This window comes from Amblyomma americanum, chromosome 4 (genome assembly GCF_052857255.1).
Source record: "Amblyomma americanum isolate KBUSLIRL-KWMA chromosome 4, ASM5285725v1, whole genome shotgun sequence".
Taxonomy (NCBI): domain Eukaryota; kingdom Metazoa; phylum Arthropoda; class Arachnida; order Ixodida; family Ixodidae; genus Amblyomma; species Amblyomma americanum.
In genome coordinates this window covers 77,284,816-77,303,761 of record NC_135500.1, presented here as the reverse complement: position 1 = coordinate 77,303,761, position 18,946 = coordinate 77,284,816, and the positions used below count along the sequence as shown (strand labels likewise).

The following is an 18,946-nucleotide window of genomic DNA, read 5'->3' as shown; positions in this document are numbered from 1 at the left end:
GAAAGAGTAAACGGGCACCAGTTAGGGGTGGGCGCGCTGCAAGTGAGAGCGGGGGCCGCGAGAGCGTGCCTTCCGAGCACAGATGGCCAGGGGCAACACCTGAAGCCGGCGTGGCCCGTGTTTGTAAACACGACGCAGAGCACGTTTTCGCTTCCAGAGGAGCGTCCGCACTCGCGCATGCACCCATCGCGGGCGAACGGCCGCGGCGGCGTCTTCGGCTCCCTCCATCCTATTAGCAGCAACGGTGCGCGTATGCGGGGACGGCGCAAGGAAGGAGGGCTCCTCCAGTGAACTTGGAGGAAGTAGGGCCCACTGCTGCATTTCGGCGAGAGTCCTCTCCGTGGCCTCCTCTCCTGCGCCGGGGACGCCCACCGCGCCGAGAGCCCGCCACTATCCTCAACCGCTGCGGCTGCGGACCAACGCTCGTCGCCGGAGGACGCGGCGCAGGGACTTTGCGCGCACGTGCTTGACTGGACCCGTGTGTTGTGTGTGGGTGTGCGCGCGCGAACAGTGAGAGGACCTCCGGACGGGTCTCCAAGTGCCCCCCTTTTGACCACATCGCTGCCCCGTTCGAACATTCCTGGATTTTCTCTTCAGTGCGTCCTCCGGAGCGGACTCTGGATCTCACCCGGTGCTCTATCCGCCCCCGGCGACCAGAGAGTGAAGGACCCTCCGTGCTGCAGCCCCTGTGTGAACGGTGTGCGGTGGTGAACGAGTGCCGCCGCGCTGAGGTCGTGGCGAGTGCGGTGCATGTTACGAGTGGCTGGTCTCGGTCGTCGGTGATACCCGGTCGGCGGTCGTGTACACTCTCCCCGTCGGCAGGTCACTTTCGCCGCCCGACGCGGCGACCCCGAAAGCGTCGATGGCCAGTGGTGCTCTGGCCGCTGGGCCCATGCTCGGTCTCGCCGAGTCCGGACACATGGCGCAAAATATGACGCCGCCGCCGCAGCAGCAGCAGCAGCAGCAGCAACAGCAAGCGCTGCACCAGTACTCGCACGCCGCCTCCCTGGGACTTATAACTCAACAGCAGATGCAGCAGCAACAACAGCAGCAGCAACAGCAGGCTGCACATTTGCAACAGCAACAGCAGCAAGCTGCTCAAATGGCAGAGGCGCAGCAGCAGCAGCAGCAATTAGCCGCCGGCTACCACCTCGGCTCGTACGGCGGATACAACGGATACAGGTGAGCCCACGCCGGCCGATGACCGCGCGGCCTCGAAAAAGTGTGAAGCGTGCGCTTGTGTGATGCATTTGGCGAAACGAGCGTTCTGCTTGCGTCTGCCGTGCTTGTGTGAACGGTGCGCGTTGCTTTCTTTTGTGTCTTTTTCTTTTTGTTTGTCGCGTATATTTCTCCGCCCGTGGCTTTTTTTTTATTTTCCTCTACATTCAGCGAAAGAACGCGCTTTCATGCGACGTGCGTCTTGCCTGCTTTGTGACGGGAATTTTAGTGTCCACTTTTCCTTGCATTCGTTTCTTGACAGCGTGCCGTTATTTCTTCTGCATTCCTTTTTTTATGCGAAAATACTCTACCATGGCAGACATCGTCTCCTCTTGCGTCTTCGGTGATATTTGAGGCAACTATCAATGCTGTTTTTTTTTTTCCTTGTGCTTTCCGCATCATTACCTCAGCCCCATCGTTAAAACGCATGCCCTGGGAGCACTTAAAGGGGTGGATAGCACGAACAACCCAAACGCAGCAAGAACAGACAGGAAATGGATATGCAAGGCAACGGTGTATTTAAGGGTGGTGCTGGCCATGTTTGCAGGCTATGAGAAACTGTCACATAGCCCATGGCACAATACAGGTGAGACAACTTAACCTTTCTCTGAGATAACTGGCGGCATATTTTCGTGGAGACTTCCTCGTCGTCGTAAGGCGGCATAGCCGTAAACCTCGCGTACACCGGCTTGCAAGTGAGATCGTGTTGTCGGGGCTGGGCTGCGAAACAGATGCTCCCGAAAGCGTGTTCCTTGTTGTGATTATGCAATTGACCTGGGCCGTGTTCATAGGGGCTAACCTTGGTGCTTTCACCGAGGGGTAGGTGGATGCGCTCCTCTTCGTGCGACTTCTCGTGCGAAGCTGTGCAAACACGTCCTGATCTACCAGTGCTGGACAGCGCTAGACATCATGCTCAGTTCGCAAGAAATCTCGGTGCATGCACCCGATTACCGAAAGAGATGGATGTTGTTCTATGCAAGCTGCAAAAAGCGTCAGCTCCTCTTTCCGTTGCAACCAACATGTGCTGCGACATTTTTTTTTCCTCGCAGTGTCGACGCATGTGGCGCGCATCTCAGCTCCTCCGGTAGCATGGACGAGTGAGAAAATATTCACGCGCGAAGTATTTTGCGCTACATGTCTGATCGCATCATGTGCTCTCAGTTGGTACACCTTTGGGCAAAAGAAAATATGACCACCTTGCGCGCTTTTTCCCTCAGTGTCACTGTGTCTTCACTAAAGCGAACGCCCGGAGTGAAAGGCATGGAAATAAAAGAAACTCCCAGACTTTTTATCTCCCCCTTCGGCGTACACGTCGCCGAGATAGCTGTCGCACCTTCCTAAATGCGCCACGACCATCGGGACCACGCGACCGGAGATTTTCGCGTCCTTGACAGCCCACGCTTCCTGGCTCAATGCACCTCCCTGTTCTGGTTCGCGTGTATAGCACTCCCTTTGGTCTGGTATTCGGGAATTCTCTAATGCGAAATAACACACACCGACGTACCTCCAACCGGTGAAACTTTCATTCAGCTCCAATACGCGGCCCAGTAGGTGATGCGTTTCCCCTTCCTGCATCGAAATATACACGATGGTGTTCTTGACTGCTCTGAATTATACGAGCGCGCTTTGTTGCTGCCCTGCATCTCGCTTTCAGCGGACAGGAGAACGTCACTAGAGTGTTGCTGACTTGGGAGTCCTTTTGGTTGTCCCCTTAGGTTTATAACCATGCAGCCAACCTGTATCAATGTGCGAGAGTTAAACTTATGTCAGATCAAATTGAGCGTGAATATTACAGAAAAGAAGAAGCTGCCATTCACCATTTAATGTAGAACCGCTATCTTGGGTAGGTGATATAGATTCATTGAAAAGCGACCAGCGCACAGACAGTACAAAAAGAGACGCACAACACGGCGCTTTTCAGCGCCGCGTTATGCGTCTGTCTTTTAGCACCATCTGCAAGCGCTGGTTACCCTTTATAGCAATATCTGGTCTAATATAAAGCCCTCTCTCTTCCTTACACTTGCGGAGAAATAGACGAAACAAAGGGACAGGTATCAGTTAAGCATTTTAATAACGGAGTTTACAAATAAAAGTGAAAAGCGCGCACAGCTGGGCAGCATTCGCGTGAGCATCAGTAGTGCATGTCACAACGGTGTTTCCTTAAAAGAAACAGTAATGCAATCAGCTGAAGTTCAACTCGCTACACACCAATCCAATCAAAATTATAACGGCACTCCCAAACTGCTTTTAAAGTGACTAGTATAATTTATTAGTACCATAGGTAACGAAGATAGCAACGTGCTCAGCTCCACCAGAGAAAATCAGGAAGTTCGGATGCATTCACAAAATATTTTGTAATCGCGGCAATAGATACATAGTTGAGTGCACATATATTCTTAAACGGATGTTGTGCGACATGAGTATTTAGCAGATCTGAATGATGACGGGCTCGATAACTACACTACTTTCTGCCACCAGTGTCTGCGAGTGCATCACCGCGAACGATTATTCCAAGCTGCCGAAAATTCAGTGTTGAAACCGAATGCGATTTTAATGACAAGAAGCTTTGGACTCGTATTCACAACCTGAAATATCTGTAAACACAGAAAAAATCAACAAATAAATTGCCCCAGTGAATCCTTTAGAGGCTTCCAAATGTGACAGGATAGATCAGTGATCCTTTGGTGCTTTGGTTAGACTAGTCTTGGGGAAACATTTATATTGTCTGCGTAGCGCTCTCGAGGTGGCTGCCACATCTGGTCAGATAGTTTGTGGCAACTATAAATAGGAAACTACGCTCAGCGACCATTTGGACCGATTTCGCATGTGTGTAGCATCTCCCTATCCGCATGTCCCACCAAACTCTTGGAGGTGGGGCCATGTCTGCATTCAAAGGGAGAAGAACCTCATTCCTTCCACTAGCCCATCGTTACAGACCATCCCCTTTCGTCGCGATGCCATTTCGCGAGCTTTGACAGAGAGCAGCGGAGGTGAAATAACTATGCAAAATATCTGTGCGATGTCAGTGCACGTTAAAGAACCCCGGGTGATCGAAATTTCCGGAGCCCTTCACTACGTCGTCTCTCATAGCCTGAGTCGCTTTGGGACGTTAAACCCCCATAAACAAACAAACAGACAAGCCCCGCATCCGCACGTTCATCGTTCCGCACTTACACGCGCCACCATCACTGATCTACTGCGCAAATAAGCGCGTTGTGCGTCAGTTAGTCGGTGCGTAGTGAATTTTAACGAAGCGCCTGGGGTCACACCCGCGGCAATGCTTGACTCTATAGCAACGCCGCAAGAGCCCGAACGCGCCTAACGTATCAAGAACCGCGCCTGGCGCGCGTATGCGGCGTGCGCCGCGTATCCCCGAAGAAAACGGCGCCCGAACGTTCTGGAAACTCGGTGACACACATCGCGACCTTTGAGGAAAAAAAGCGCCCGCCGGGCATCGGCGGCTGTGTTTCGCGCGCTCGCCGTATGTGTGCGGTCGACGGTGTGTCCGAACTCGTACGTACGAGGTCCCTATCCTGATAGCGTCGAGCCAGAGGCACCCTTAATTAGGCACCCTAATTTCGCACCCGCATCGTGGCGAACGTTGATATCAAGCCCTTCCAATGCGCTCTTTCGACTCATGATCGCTTCCTCATCCTCATGACCCTCTTGTACTGTTTTGAACCTACAAACATCCTCGGACGACTGAAAAGGTTCAACCAAAATTACGTGTTTCTCCCCTCAGTCTTATCATTAAATTGATCAGGTGGAGCACGAGCGACCTTACCTTTTTTAACACCGTCACTTAGTCTTGACTTGTCAGGGAAGTGAGGAAAGCGTTTTTGAAACGGGCAATGTTGCTCGCTTGTGTACTCCGATAAAGGGTTTTCTTCCAGAAATTCAAAACCGTCATAAAATAAAATCAACTGGCGTTTCTTTCGGCCTCTGCATATGTTTAAAAAACCGTGGGTACTTAGAAAGAAAACTGCCCACGATGTAGTACAGGCGAGACAAACTGTTATTTCACTGATACCTTAGTCGTCTGCGTCTCTTTTCGTTTCAGAAATCAATGACTGTCGTTGTCTTTGCATATACATTTTCTTTAGGGTTTTGTACATTTTTGTAGACCTCTTCCTCTTTAATTCAGTAGCATGAGGTTCAAGTGTATTAATTGCTGCTGTTCGTTGTGCCATTTTCAGTTCACATGGCTGGTACAGCTTGTTTCTTTTCATACTGATTTTTATATTCCTAAAGATTTAACTGCACTGGTAGGAATAAGCGAAACGAACTTGTTTACTTTTCTTATTTCATTGGCTATTGTATACAAATTTCCCATATCATAGTGATAAGTCCAGTTTTCTTGGACATCAAGTTTTAATTTCGGGCTACTGTGGAATAATGTACGATATGATTATGCACGTATTTATAGAAATTGTCTAACTTCCCGACGCATTGCGGAACCTTTCCTTTAATGTTTCTCCTGCGCCCACACCTGGTAGTCAGCACTGCTATAGAAAACAGATGCTGTGAGTCTTTGTAAAAAAATAGCAGAAAACTAGAAGCGTCCCGGGGAGGTATCTGTGGATATATAGATTTTTACGGTTCAATCTTATGATATATAAAAAAAGCGCGTTCATAAAATTATCCAGTCAAACAATTCCGCTTTTCTAGAATCTCTGGGTACATTTTCCGATCACAGTGGCTGATAACCCTCCATATGACATCTGAGGCCGCGATGAGACCATACTCACATTCTTTGTGAATTCTCAGTGTACAGTTATGAAAGGCATTTTGTAAGTCGTACACCGCAACACATCTATTCACGCCCGTTAACAGAGTTCAAGGTTATTGGACACTGCCCGCGGCGATCATCGGCGATGAGGGCCTGCCAGGCCCTCCTGCGGTTCTTAAAAGTGTCGAGCCTGCACCGCAGGCTGCGATTTTGCCGAAGCATTTTCGCTTTCTGCTTTATCATGTCACTCCTTTTTCTCCCTCACCTTTATATCCCATCATCCCTTTCCCCCCAGTGCAGGGTACCTAACTGCTTTAATCTACCGGTTAACCACCCTGCCTTTCCTCCTCCTTCTCCCCCTGGGTATATTTTAGAGCTTCGCAGTGAACTGAAAGCAATTATTTAAAGCTGTGAAAAAATATATCGAAACCATTCCGCACAAATTTATTTTCGCTTCTGTGTTGAACGCCTAACGGTGCTCAGTACGGAGACCTTTCAGAGAGTTTGCATTTTCCACGACTGGAGTCCGCTTGACGAGGCCGTCCTTCGCTTCAGTGCTCGCTCTTTCTTATCTCACACACTCTGAGGAAAATCATAGCATGCGACACCGTCGGGAAATGTATACGTGCCGTGTGAAAAACCAAAGGAAAGAGTACGGCGACAAAGACGCGCAAACTTCACATCAGGTGTAATTTATCCTTCTTTTTTTTTCGTGGGCAGCCCTACGTACAGACAGAAGGAAAAATGTGAGAAACGGCAAACGAAGCCTGTGAAAGCTTGAAATTGATTTTACTTTCCAGAATACATATACGTAAGAGAAGGACAGTGCGTAGAAGCTTTGCAAAACTAACGAAGCAGTGCGCATTTTATTGCTTTTTTATCTGCGTCTCATTTAGGAAGGCCAATGAGGAACAGGATTAGAAAAAGGGACCATGTCTGTGAGAAACGATGAAGTTAGAAAGAAGCGTACATGACTGGGAAAAGCAAAAGTCACAAGAAGTCTATGTGAAAAATTATCGCTGAACTTGTCGCTTTAGTGAAGACACAGCAATGGGTTTATGAAAAGCAGCTCTTCTTTCGTGGTTCTTTTTTTTTCAACCATTTCGCAAAGCTTTGTTTGTTATCATGTAGACAAAGCTTGACCACCTCTATGGCGCTTTATTGGCTGAATATGGTAAAAAAGAAGTTTAGTTAATGTGATAAGCTTTGTGATAAGTTTTGAGGCTCCTTTGAGCGCGCGTACATCTTAATACAGTAGTTCCCTTGTCAACAGTTCCGGAAAAAAACGGGAAACACTGAGCAGCTTACAAAAATGACTGCGTCTGGCCACGTAAACCTTTTGTTGATGCGCCCAAAAAAATGGAACCAGTTTTCCTACTCTGTACTGCCACAGTGTGTGATTTATGTTACTGTACACCCGTCGTAATTTGACAGAGAGCAATAACCGCACGTTGCTCGTTACGCATTTGCCATTTTCTGAAAGCATACGCACGCAGCTTTTATTACAGTGCACACTACGATATAGCAGGTTAGATGGATCTGCAGCAGCAATGGGTTTTGCCCGCATTAAGGGGCGTAGTTTTCTTTGCAAAGTATATTTTAACTTCAGCATGGAATTGTCGCTTTCAGTCTGATCTGAAGAAGGCGAAAAGTGTTCAGTTCGCTCTGCTCGCTCCTATAAGTTCCAAATACACTGCATTCGCCCCGCCTATCCGCTCACTTTTAACAGAGAAAAGTGGGCAGGCTTTCAACGACAGGCCTTGAAAGCCAGTCTTTTAGGGTTTTTTTTTTTTGCTGTCCACCCGCGTTAGGCGAAAGTTTATTTATTTTTTTTACAGAGTAATACTCAGCATAAAACTCAGACAGTTGACTCTTGGTCGTTAGATTAAGTTTTTCCATCGCTCTGAACACCCCAGAGTTTTTTCCTCACTTACTAGCCGTGCTCAAACCTCAGTGTGCCACGTTAACACTGAGCTGCGCTGTCGAAAGCCACAGGTGTGAAACTGTTACGCACTTGTTGAGCATTAAGCATTTGAAGTTTTGCAACAAAGTCTGGCTAATGTTCCCAGTATTGCGGAAGTCTCCTCTACCGCTTTACCAAGAACATTCATTCTTGGCTGCCTCTTAGCACTGCTCAGAAATAAAGTCTAGCGCTTATGGGATAATATTGAGTCCACAATATATAAGTCAAAATCCACGATGGCGCTCCTTGAAATGGTTAGAGTAACGGTGTTATTATAATGCTAAATGTATGCAATGTGCGATTGGATAGCTGCTGACCGAAGGTAAGTGAGTTTCCTCCGTTCACTTTTTCCGTGCCCGTAATGGATCCGCATTCAGGACACTGACGGACAACAGAATCCGGCCACTTGTTTGCTTGCGCTGGCTCCAGCCCCTCTGCTCCAGGACAATTTTAGATGCCTTCATCCTTTCTTTCCACACGAGGCGTCCGTATGTGCACACAGTCTATTCAGTATGAAAGCCGTTCTAGAATCCGAATCTTCTGTGTAGGTGTCGAAGTTCATAGTGTTTTTGGCGACGCCTTTTTCTTCGCCTATATCTTTCTTTTTTATTTAGGCGAAATGTATTTCATTCTTTTTCATCTCTTCACTGTCGCCGCGATAAAGCCTTGGCAGTAAGCTTCTTGCAACTATACAACTCCCTTCAAGAAAATTTAAACAAACGCTCTGACTTCGTCTAAACCTTCTAAAACGTAAACACGAGCAGTAATTAAAAGCTACGTCAGCTAATCAAGCTCTACATTTTGTTCAAGCACTTTCCATGCTACACAAGCTGACTCACGGGGCCTACCGAGTCCACGGTTATCAGAAAAGGCGGTGCTGGCCCCAAATCCCACCGCCAGAATATGCAGACAGACACGACAGCATGCACATTTAAAAAACACGTACATCACTGCCCTCGTGTTCCCCACTTGCAAGGGCACTGGTTTTTGTTAATTTTTTATGCTGTGTGAAAGGAAGAACGCAATTTTTTAATAAAGCACTAGTTTTCCTATACTTTCTTTAGCCCTTACGTGCGTGCTTATGTATCTTATAGTTACGATACGTACTCTTTGAAAAGATAAGAGTTCCCTCTCTGCGAAAGTAGCGCATGACGCGTTCTTCTTCACCGCTAAAAAGCAAGAATGGAGCACTTTTCTTCGTACGCTACCTCTCGCATAGAAATTAAGTCCGCTAGCATATGTCCGACGTTATCGCCGACGTTGTAAACCTGCTGCTGTATAAATAACAACTCGAATGTTGACGGAATGCTTTCTTATTTCTTTCTTTAATCTCTCTCGCAAACTATTTTTGCTTTGGACCGGAGCTACACGTGACATGACACCCGACGGGACCTCAGCTTCCTACAATGTGTTTACAAGAATCAGCTGAATCTGTTCTCACCTCTCGACGTACGGCAGGGGACAACTAAAGTTTACAAGCCAGCCAAAGATATGTATCAAAACAAGTGTACGCAGAGCCTTATAAGCAAGTTATAGACACCACGGAGACCTTGAGAGAGGGCACGTATTTCTTGATGAGAATAAAAAAAGCGAACGGACAAAGAGCACGATCTATTTAGCCCGAAGCAATGTATAAAAGTAAAAGATAGTTGTACTGCTGTCGGATTTTCTCAGGTGCCCGAACTATCCCCATAAACTCTCACAAATCGACAAAAAAGAGCATCGTCTTTTTTTCTTTTTGGCAAAACCATTCGCTGAAGTGTTGGTCTCATTCAGGCTCTGTGTACAGGTTGGGAGTGTTTGCGTGGGTTTATTAAATTAGCATGCTACGCTGCAAAAATTACCATGAGTGTCGCAAAGATTTTGAATTATGGAACATCTCTGTCAGAAGTCATTCGCGTAAAAGCCAATTCACTCGAAGATAAAAGGCTATGAGAAGTAACAATGGCCGCATACCAGTCGCAAAGTAAGCAGAATGGAGAGTTCGGCCGTCTAATATATATGCATACGGGGGCTTTCACAAAATTAATATTTGTGTGCTTCCAGTAATCATCATTAATTGTTAACTCTCAGAGACATCTTGGCGGATTGTTACATAAAGGCGCCACTAAAACCTCGGGTGTACATGGTGGTCATTGGGCCCTAAAACAATAAATAAAGAAATAATTGTCCAATTACAGATAAATGATAAAGAACTAGCTCTGTAATTGTATGATGAATGCAGATGAAGCAAATTACAAGCAGCGTGAAGTGAAATAGGCGCTAATTATAAGCGTGATCCCTGAGGAAATTCTTGAACGTCATTTACTCATATTCAATGGCTATGAATACTGGCAGTTCATTCCACTGTTCCGTGGCACATATATATTCGCTAGAAAGCGGGCCGCTGTGGCATATGTTTTGTTCCCCTCTGTGCCGCCTGCTTTTTTTTCTGATTTTGACGTATGGCTGTCAACCAAGCACCTCTGTGTAAAAATCCACCCCAAGATCCTCATTTGCAACACTATGTCCACCGAAGCAATGGAAGGCTAAAGGCTCCGGTAAGGTTATATGCCTCTGAGCAGAGCGACTGTTTGCTGTTCGCTCTGCGAGTCACGAATGACTTACAATGGCAACCAGAGATGTTTGCTTCCCCAGAGCTGAATGCTACAGGAGAGAAAGGGCGGAAGTTCCGCTATGCCATCGGCGGCCTCCATTGCTGGCTTGCGCAATCCGCTGAAACTTCGCATTTATAACGCTGATGAAATCTTGGCAATTATAGTCGCACAAAATTTCACTAAGGCTTCAGCTTTTGAGGTATTGGGATAGAATTTTATTTAAAGTAATTTCTAACATAAGCATCCGCTTGGGAAATGGGCAGTCTAGGCTGAGCTGTATAGGAAACTGAGCGATATAAGTACAAGTCAAATTCTGCTCGCCGGCCGTGATTTTTTTTTTTTAATTTGAGCGCCCACGGGCGCCGCTACGAATGACACATATACTAAGCTACGCTCAACGAGGAAGGGCTGCTGCGATAATTTTTTTCTATCATGCCTTGCACTGCGTATCCAGGTTCTGACAGTTTATTGCAGTTTTGCGGTGATTCGCTAGACGCGTCTTTGAGGGGCGTTCAGTTTCTTCAAGTTTTTTTTCGCGCGGCATTAAATCTCCAAAATTGAATAAACTCTCTGAAAATACTAAGACACCGTCAGAGTCACTTCGAACAACAAATGGATAGTGCAGAAATGTTTCAATTCCTTAAGCAATGAATGAACCTCTGCACAGGCTAACATATTTTTCCCACCTCTGTGTAAGGCACGCAATCATAGAGGCGCGCAAAACACAGGTCATTCTTCAGATCCCTTCCTTTAATTTTATTTCTTGGTACCGGCACTGTGTAGCAGATATCTTGCAAATTTCCTACTTTCACAAAAAGTCGTGCTTTTAAAAGCACCCTCGCATAATGGTGTCTCTGTCTCGCGAACGAACCAATCGCAGACGCGTATCCGCCTCCTGTGTATGACCCGGTGCGGACCCGGCGAATGACGGCACCATTAACCATTATGTCACACAGAAGCGTTCTTCCTTCGTTCTGCTGGGTTCAAATCCATGCAAATGCTGTGAACTCACCTCCAATGAGGGGTAAACACCGTCACTGCTGGTTGCGGTCGGTACCAGCAGTTACACGAGAGGGTGCACCTATGGTATAATTGCTTGTTGTGCAGGACCTTTGTATGCTGGTTTATATGTCATCAATAATAATAATTGGTTTTGGGGGAAAGGAAATGGCGCAGTATCTGTCTCATATATCGTTGGACACCTGAACCGCGCCCTAGGAGAAGGGATAAAGGAGGGAGTTAAACAAGAAAGCAAAAAAGAAGTGCCATAGCGGAGGGCTCCGCAATAATTTCGACCACCTGGGGATCTTTAACGTGCACTGACATCGCACAGCACACGGGCGGCTTAGCGTTTTTCCTCCATAAGAACGCAGCCGCCGCGGGCGCGTTCGAATATATGTAATCAACAGGACACGTCTCAGTATGCGCTTACTTCAAATTAAATGTACAAACATCATATGTGTCAACGTTTGACTGCTGCGCCGAATCGAGGCGTTTGGTGGCATTGGCCGAGATTATCTTCTTCCCGATTTCATGAGAACGCGCGCATCAACTTCTACAGCTGCCTATTAGACACGCCTTAGAGACACGTTACATCCAAAATAGCCCATAACTGCGCTTACTTTACCAAAACTTTATTTAAAACCATGTTCCAATTTCTCATACCCAACAATTGTGAACAAAAGCATTTTTGAACGGGAAAGAGTATATCAAGGTATTTTTTTATATACTGTAGGATTTCCATATAACAGTCAATATATACCCAGATCTTCCGTCGCAGGCTTGCATTTTCTTCCCTATTAACGCTCTTGCTATCGTCAAAACGCTCCCCCTTGGTTTTCTGTGGCAGTCTTAACTGGTCGATGCGAGCGAAAGAAACACTCCAAAAGAAAAATTTTGCTCCAATTTGGAATGACAGACCATTACCTTGATTATTTCCATAACAGTGCCTTACTATAATCCAATATTCAGACTTTGCCCATAAATGTTGGACACGTATGTCGGTAGGAGATGCATGCTGAGGGATGCACTCAGTGCTTAACGAAGCAAGGCAGTGGATTTAGTGGAATCACGCGGAGCTGACATGATTGCAGCGTATTTATTAAACAAAACAAGTAATAGCCCCAACGCTAGTCTTAACCCTTTCACACGCCGTTCTATTTCCATCGAAAACAAATATTTTTCCACGTAAATAGCATTTACAGTGCCAAATACCAGCAGTTAATTTTTTATAAGGGCGTGCAATATTTTGTGAAAAGTGTCATAATTAACCGAAATCTTGGCATACAAATTTCATGACCTATCTGGAAAACGCCCGAAAAAGCGTGAAATCAATTTCTACTTCAAAAATGTACATTAAATTTGAAAATGTGCAAAAAAATAACAGATTCTTTTACTAAGGCCAAAATGTGTCTGCGTAAAAATTGCGGGCGACGAGCTACCCCTCTCACTGTTGCGCGAAATGTTATTAACTCCATTCTCTTTTCCGCACAATAAACGACCTTATTTTAGACGTGATAGAGGCACAATTAACCCGAAACGAGGACATCAATGCTAGGTGCTGCACACTGCCAGAAAAGCCTACAAATTGTGTGTACACAATTGTGTACATAGCGTGTGAAAAGGTTAAAGACTTCAGGCAGCCTTGTTTATAGATTTCTTTTGAGATATAGTAGCCTCCATCATCTTCATCTTGAACGGGTCAACAGCACTTAAGCCACAAATTGTTGCATACAAATGCGACTTTCAGCTTCTACAGAGTTTTATATACTTCCAATAATGCCTCCGTCCACGCTTCTGGTGGTTATCTCGCGAGCTGTGGGAACGAAACCAAGGCGTCCCGCAAGGGCAGCAAGGCCAACACTGCATGCCATTTCAAGCCTTACAGGAGTGACATGACGGCCGTTTCATTTAGTTTCACATTTACATGCAGTTTTAGTAAAAATAAAATAATAATAATAATAATAATAATAATAATAATAATAATAATAATAATAATAATAATAATAATAATAATAATAATAATAATAATAATAATAATAATCAGTTCTTGAGGAAAGGAAACGCCGCAGTATCTGTCTCATATATCTTTGGACACCTCAACCGCCCCATAAGGGAAGGGGTAAAGGAGGGAGTGAAAGAAGAAAGGAAGAAAGAGGTGCCGTAGTGGAGGTCTCCGGAATAATTTCGCCCACCTGGGGATCGTTAACGTGCACTGACGTCACACAGGACACGGGCGCATTAGCGTTTTGCCTCCATAAAAACGCAGCCGCCGCGGTCGGGTTAGAACCCGGGGTAAAAATAAACTATACATGCAGCTTGGTAACACGGCCGAAATCGATAGTTTATGCGTTACACCACTGCATAATAAACAACTCCTGCACAAGTTTCGAAACCGATGTGCCAGGCTTGTTGCAAATCGTAGCTCGTACACATTAGTGCGAACGTTTCAAATCGCAATGTTCGCGACAAGACCATATTCTTGTTCAGCGCCCGTGCGCAACAACACGTCGGTGCTTTCATGCCGTTGAAGGAAAAACGGTGAATAAGTACAGTGTTCGCGTTCTGTGTGTCAAAGAAGGAAAGAAGTGAAAACAAAAAAAGGAGACCGCAATGCGCAAAAACCGGCTTCTCAGGTGATAACCGTGGATTCCCAACTAAAACTGTGATGTACGTTGCTTAAATGTGATACTTCGTTTAGCGTTTCGGTTTGGGAATCTACCACGAAGAGTGCTGGTTTTCAAACCGTGATTTTTCTTATGCGATACGACCTTCCAATGCTTCCTGTGGATCCCTGTGTAAGTTAGCCCTGCTCGTTGCATATCTGGCTGAGCAAAAAAGGCACAAAATCTAATTTCATCCCATTTTACAATTTACAAAGCAGGGAGCTTGAAAATGCTAGAAACGAAGTTAACGCACCTCTATGTTTAAGTAACACTGATTACGCCGTAGGAGCGTCTGTATGAAAAGAGCAGCCTTGGATGCTTGAAGACCCGCAATCGTAGGTACACGTTCGGAAATCCGCACTCTGCGGCACAAATTTCATTCTCAGCAACCGCGGTTTGATTGCCAATCTCCACTTCCGAAATAATGAAGGATAAGGAAAGGAAAGTGCGAAGAAGCCACGTACGACACAGCAGCTTTAGTTGAGCCAGGCAGTGGGTTAATAATTGGTTTTTAAGGAAAGGAAATGGCGCAGTATCTGTCTCACATCTCGGCGGACACCCGAACCGCGCCGTAAGGGAAGGTATAAAGGAGGGAGTGAAAGAAGAAAGGAAGAAAGAGGTGCCGTAGTGGAGGGCTCCGGAATAATTTCGACCACCTGGGGATCTTTAACGGGCACTGACATCGCACAGCACACGGGCGCCTTAGCGTTTTTCCTCCATAAAAACGCAGCCGCCGCGGTCGGGTACGAACCCGGCCAGGCAGTGGGTTGAAATTGGCGTTCTTAGAATGCAGAGTTATTCGTTAGGTGGCGTCGGTGCATATTTATAAAGCTTGCGCGCGATAAGGAGCTCGCTAAAGCTATACTGGCAAACTTCTTTGGCTCACTTGTCCTCTTATAAGGTTGCGGGGTCGATCGGTATAGCCGATTCGTCGGCGTCGCCCTCGGAGACACGCCGCCGCTTCGCCATCCCCCGTCTCGGCGAACGCCTCCTCCTCGGCCCGACCGTGTCTCGCGATGGTATCTCTCATGTCTCGTCTATTTTTGTTGCGTATCTCTTCGATCCGGCCTTATCTGTCTGCTCGTTTTGGTGTTCTTTATTAATCGGCCTGGCTGGAAGACGTACGTGAGTGCCTACTTCGTCACACAGAATGTAAAATGCGCCTTGCCCTCTAAGGTAACTGTCGCGACATTTTTCAAGTTTACGGTACTTACTGACCCGCCACCCATAACGCTACGTACACGAGCGGAATAAATAGCTCGCGGTTAGGAAACGCGGGGTGAATGAGTCTGGCTTTGAGGACGTATTCGTACGCAGAAAAATGCGCCACATAATGTCGGACAGCCGGGCCGCAGGGTTGCGATAAAGCATACTTCCGAAAGTCAGAATGCAAGATGCAGACATTCTATCCTTGCTCATTCTTGATGATGATGGATTTTTATGGACCAAGGGCATCTGTGACCAAAGGGCTCCATGTCACAAGGTTGTATTGTTCTACTCAAGGTGGGGTCAGGGACCCATTCCCCAAGCATTTCACTTTAAAGAAGCCGGGCACCAGGCAGGGGAAAGCTTGTACCCATTGTATCAATGGTGGGCACCCAGCGGCACTGGGGATCGAGCCCCGCACCTCCCGCATGTGAGGCGGACGCTCAAACGACTAGGCCGCCGCCGCGGTACAACCTACTTGCTTATTTTTAAAGAAGCGCATGCTGGGGCTTATTACCGCGGTAGCTGTATTAGCCCGGTTGCCCTGGTTTCGTGGCGTCAGTGTCGACGTCTTCTTCTAGTCGATAAGCCCCGTTTCGCAGCAAAAAGGTAGACCGCCAAGCTGCCGCCTCCGGTCGGGCCACTGTATACGACCAACCTACGGCCACTTTACCCTGGTTTCCACCCTCCGGCGAAGCTTAAATGGGCAACCGAATTCGAGCTGGAAGCCGGAACCCAGGCCGTGACGAACAGTGCCCTTCCCCTAAGCCACGAATCGGCCCGATCGTTCACAGGCTACGGCCTCTGTTTGCGTTTGTTGAGTGCCAACTGCCGTCATGCGTGGTGTAGTCATTTTGTTAACTTCTCGAACGAGCTAGAGTTGATCACCCGTCGTTCCCTCTGAAAAAGCGACTGTAATTTTCTAACTTTTTTCTTGTTTTTCATTGCGTCTTTACTTCCACAATTTAGTACGTCAAAAGCTAGCCTTGTGTTTCCACCACGCGTGTGTTTACGCGAGCTATGAAGCAATATTTTCAGGCCCCTGCTGCAACGACGAACGCGCTTCAGTTTCTCTTTATATATAACAAAGCTTTAAAACGGACTACAGTGCTTCTTTCTATTTTTTGTCCCTGAATTTAGTTCACTCTGGTCGTTTTCAACCAATTAGATACTAAATGCAACTGAAGCAAGACAGCGGAACATCCAACGCAATTTTTTGGACCACTGGCCTTTAAATGAAGACATAGCTCAGTTTTGCATGCCTAATTTTTTCGCATCACGCAGGAAACATGGGTAGGCATGCACAAGCCTTTATTTTGCTAAATTTTGGCGAACTTGAAAAGGCACAAAGGAGGGATGGGTTTAATAAAAACTGGGCGTCTTCCTATTAACTAGAAATTTTTGCTTTTTGCTCCCTGTTCTTTTATTTGCTAAGCATAAAAATGGTTTTCCTGGCGGTCTTCGCAGAAGTGGTGTACTTCATCCTTTTCCCCCGGCCGCGTTCTCAGCGCGATCCCGGGGAGCAAGAATGGGTATTATTAATGTGCCAAGAGAAAGGTCCTTACTGAAGTCTATAAGAGGCACGAGATTTCTATTGCACACCTGATTCAAATTAGATCTTGTGAGCCATATGTGCCCCGTAAGTGCTCAGTGTATCTTGCCGGGGGGGGGGGGGGGGGGGGGGCAGTTGCAGTGGGCCCCCTAATAGCCGTGGGGAAGGTGAGCGTAAATTTTGTCTCATATTGTTCTCTGGCAGACACGACCAAGCGCTACCTTGAGTTCGGTTCCCCCTTTTGGAGAGACCTGTACACGCCTGTGATCTTGAACGATGCAAATGATCTCTCGCAGAATATGTGCCCCGTATCGTCTATGAGGCCTCAGATTTTCAAGGAGCATGCCAGGGCTTTACGACAGCATGTACACCTATACGTTGTCCCCTATGCCTTCTAAACGATGTTCAGATTTTACGAGATCTCTCAGAGGTCGCATAGGTGTTTAGCATCATAATTTTTAATAACTACTAAAATTTAGTTAGAAAGCAATCTATGTGTTAAAAGGATAATGTTAGAGCGGGCGTTTGAAGCAAACCGCGATGTCCTGCGACAAAAATCCGGATTGGTAGAAAGGGACGTGACGTCACAACAACCTCGCCTCGCGCGGGTAATTAAAACACCCTTAAAACAGTGCAACAGTGGGCAATTAAAACAGCGCGACAGTGATGACGTTGCTACAAAACTCCTCATTGGTCTACAAGCTCGTGGCGTCCTTGTATAGCACTGCGTTGATTCTATTTTTGTCCTCAGGCTATTTTTTTTAACGTGGCAGAAGTGGAGAGCTCGCAAGAACCGTGAAGTTTTTTGGACATGGACACATCTAAAGATTAGTACAAGAAGTGTTAAGCAACTGGAAGCTTTCACTAAGAGAGCGCGTACAAAACTGTGTTAGTCTGACTTTATTTTTTGTCTCAGGGACATATAAATTAAGAGGTGCGTCCCTGAGAGGGTGTGCGATGGAGATATTCGGTGCCATTTCATACTACGAGAAAGGCGTGAACAAGGCAGTCACTACGGAGAAGACGCAAACAGCGCTCGCTTTGAAAGTGAGGGCCTTCTTGCGTGTGGGTGTGGCCGCGACTAATTCTTGTCGCAGAGGTGAATAAGCACGCACACAGCGCGTGCACACGGTAGCTCTGAATACTCCCTGGCAAGTCCTATTCATTAGCAGTGAAAAAGTGCACTTAATCGCGTCACTTCTTTCCCAGCCCCTTTCGGAAGAGAGCTCCGTTCGGGATCCCACTTTCATAACTTCGTCAAAGCACCACTGGCCGTTTTCTGTGTACAACAGGGAATGCTCGCAAGCTCTTTCGGCGAAGAAAAAAATGTAAAAAAAAAGGCATAGCGCTGTATCGTATCTTAGACCACGCATCGTGTGCGTAGCCCCATTGGGATTGGTCCGCGTATTTTACAAAGCATAGCAATGGTTAAAAGATTACTTAAACTCTACGAGACAAGTAACTGGCAGCTTTGAGAAGACTTATTTCAAAGCTGCGTGGTGGACGCTCGGTCAGCGTAGCCTGCTATCATTGAAAGCTGTACTAGTTTGGTAATATATGTTGATTTGGTTCAGTTTGGCTTAGCGCCGCCGTAGTGGAGGGCTCCGGAAAATTTCGATTACCCGGGGTTCTTTAACGTGCGCAGACGTCGCACAGCACACGGACCTCCAGTATTTCGCCTCCATCGAAATGCGGCCGCCACGGCCGGGATCGAACTCTTGTCATTTTTCTGGAACTTCAGTGATCATCTCTTGACCAAAAGGACAATAAAAGATCAGAGAGTAGTCAGAAATGATGGCTGTCAAAAGTGACGTGAGCATGCAGCCCGGTTACGTTTAGTGTAGCAGAGGCGTGGAAAAGACGGCGCCCGCTTGCCTGAGCGAGCGCGTGAAGTTCGCTGTTTTATTTTTTCGGGGAACCGATATTAATAAACCACTCTCTGGGCTTCTCAGATACGCACTACCGGCGAACGAAGGGCGTTAAACAGGCGTTTAAGGGCGCGCGCCCTCGCAAGAA

The 18,946-nt window shown here is 46.7% G+C and overlaps 1 protein-coding gene across 2 annotated transcripts in view; it reads left to right on the top strand.

The window, feature by feature from the left end:
- The first annotated feature begins 774 nt into the window (after positions 1-774).
- LOC144128052 (ETS homologous factor-like) overlaps positions 775-18,946 on the top strand; it is a 402,718-nt gene continuing 384,546 nt past the window's right edge. Inside the window, exon 1 of one of the 2 annotated variants that reach the window (XM_077661103.1) lies at positions 775-1,182. In XM_077661103.1, the coding sequence (XP_077517229.1) occupies positions 863-1,182 (320 nt within the window). In that variant the 5' untranslated portion in view covers positions 775-862. The remainder of the gene's footprint in view (positions 1,183-18,946) is intronic. The other variant, XM_077661105.1, reaches the window with a different exon arrangement.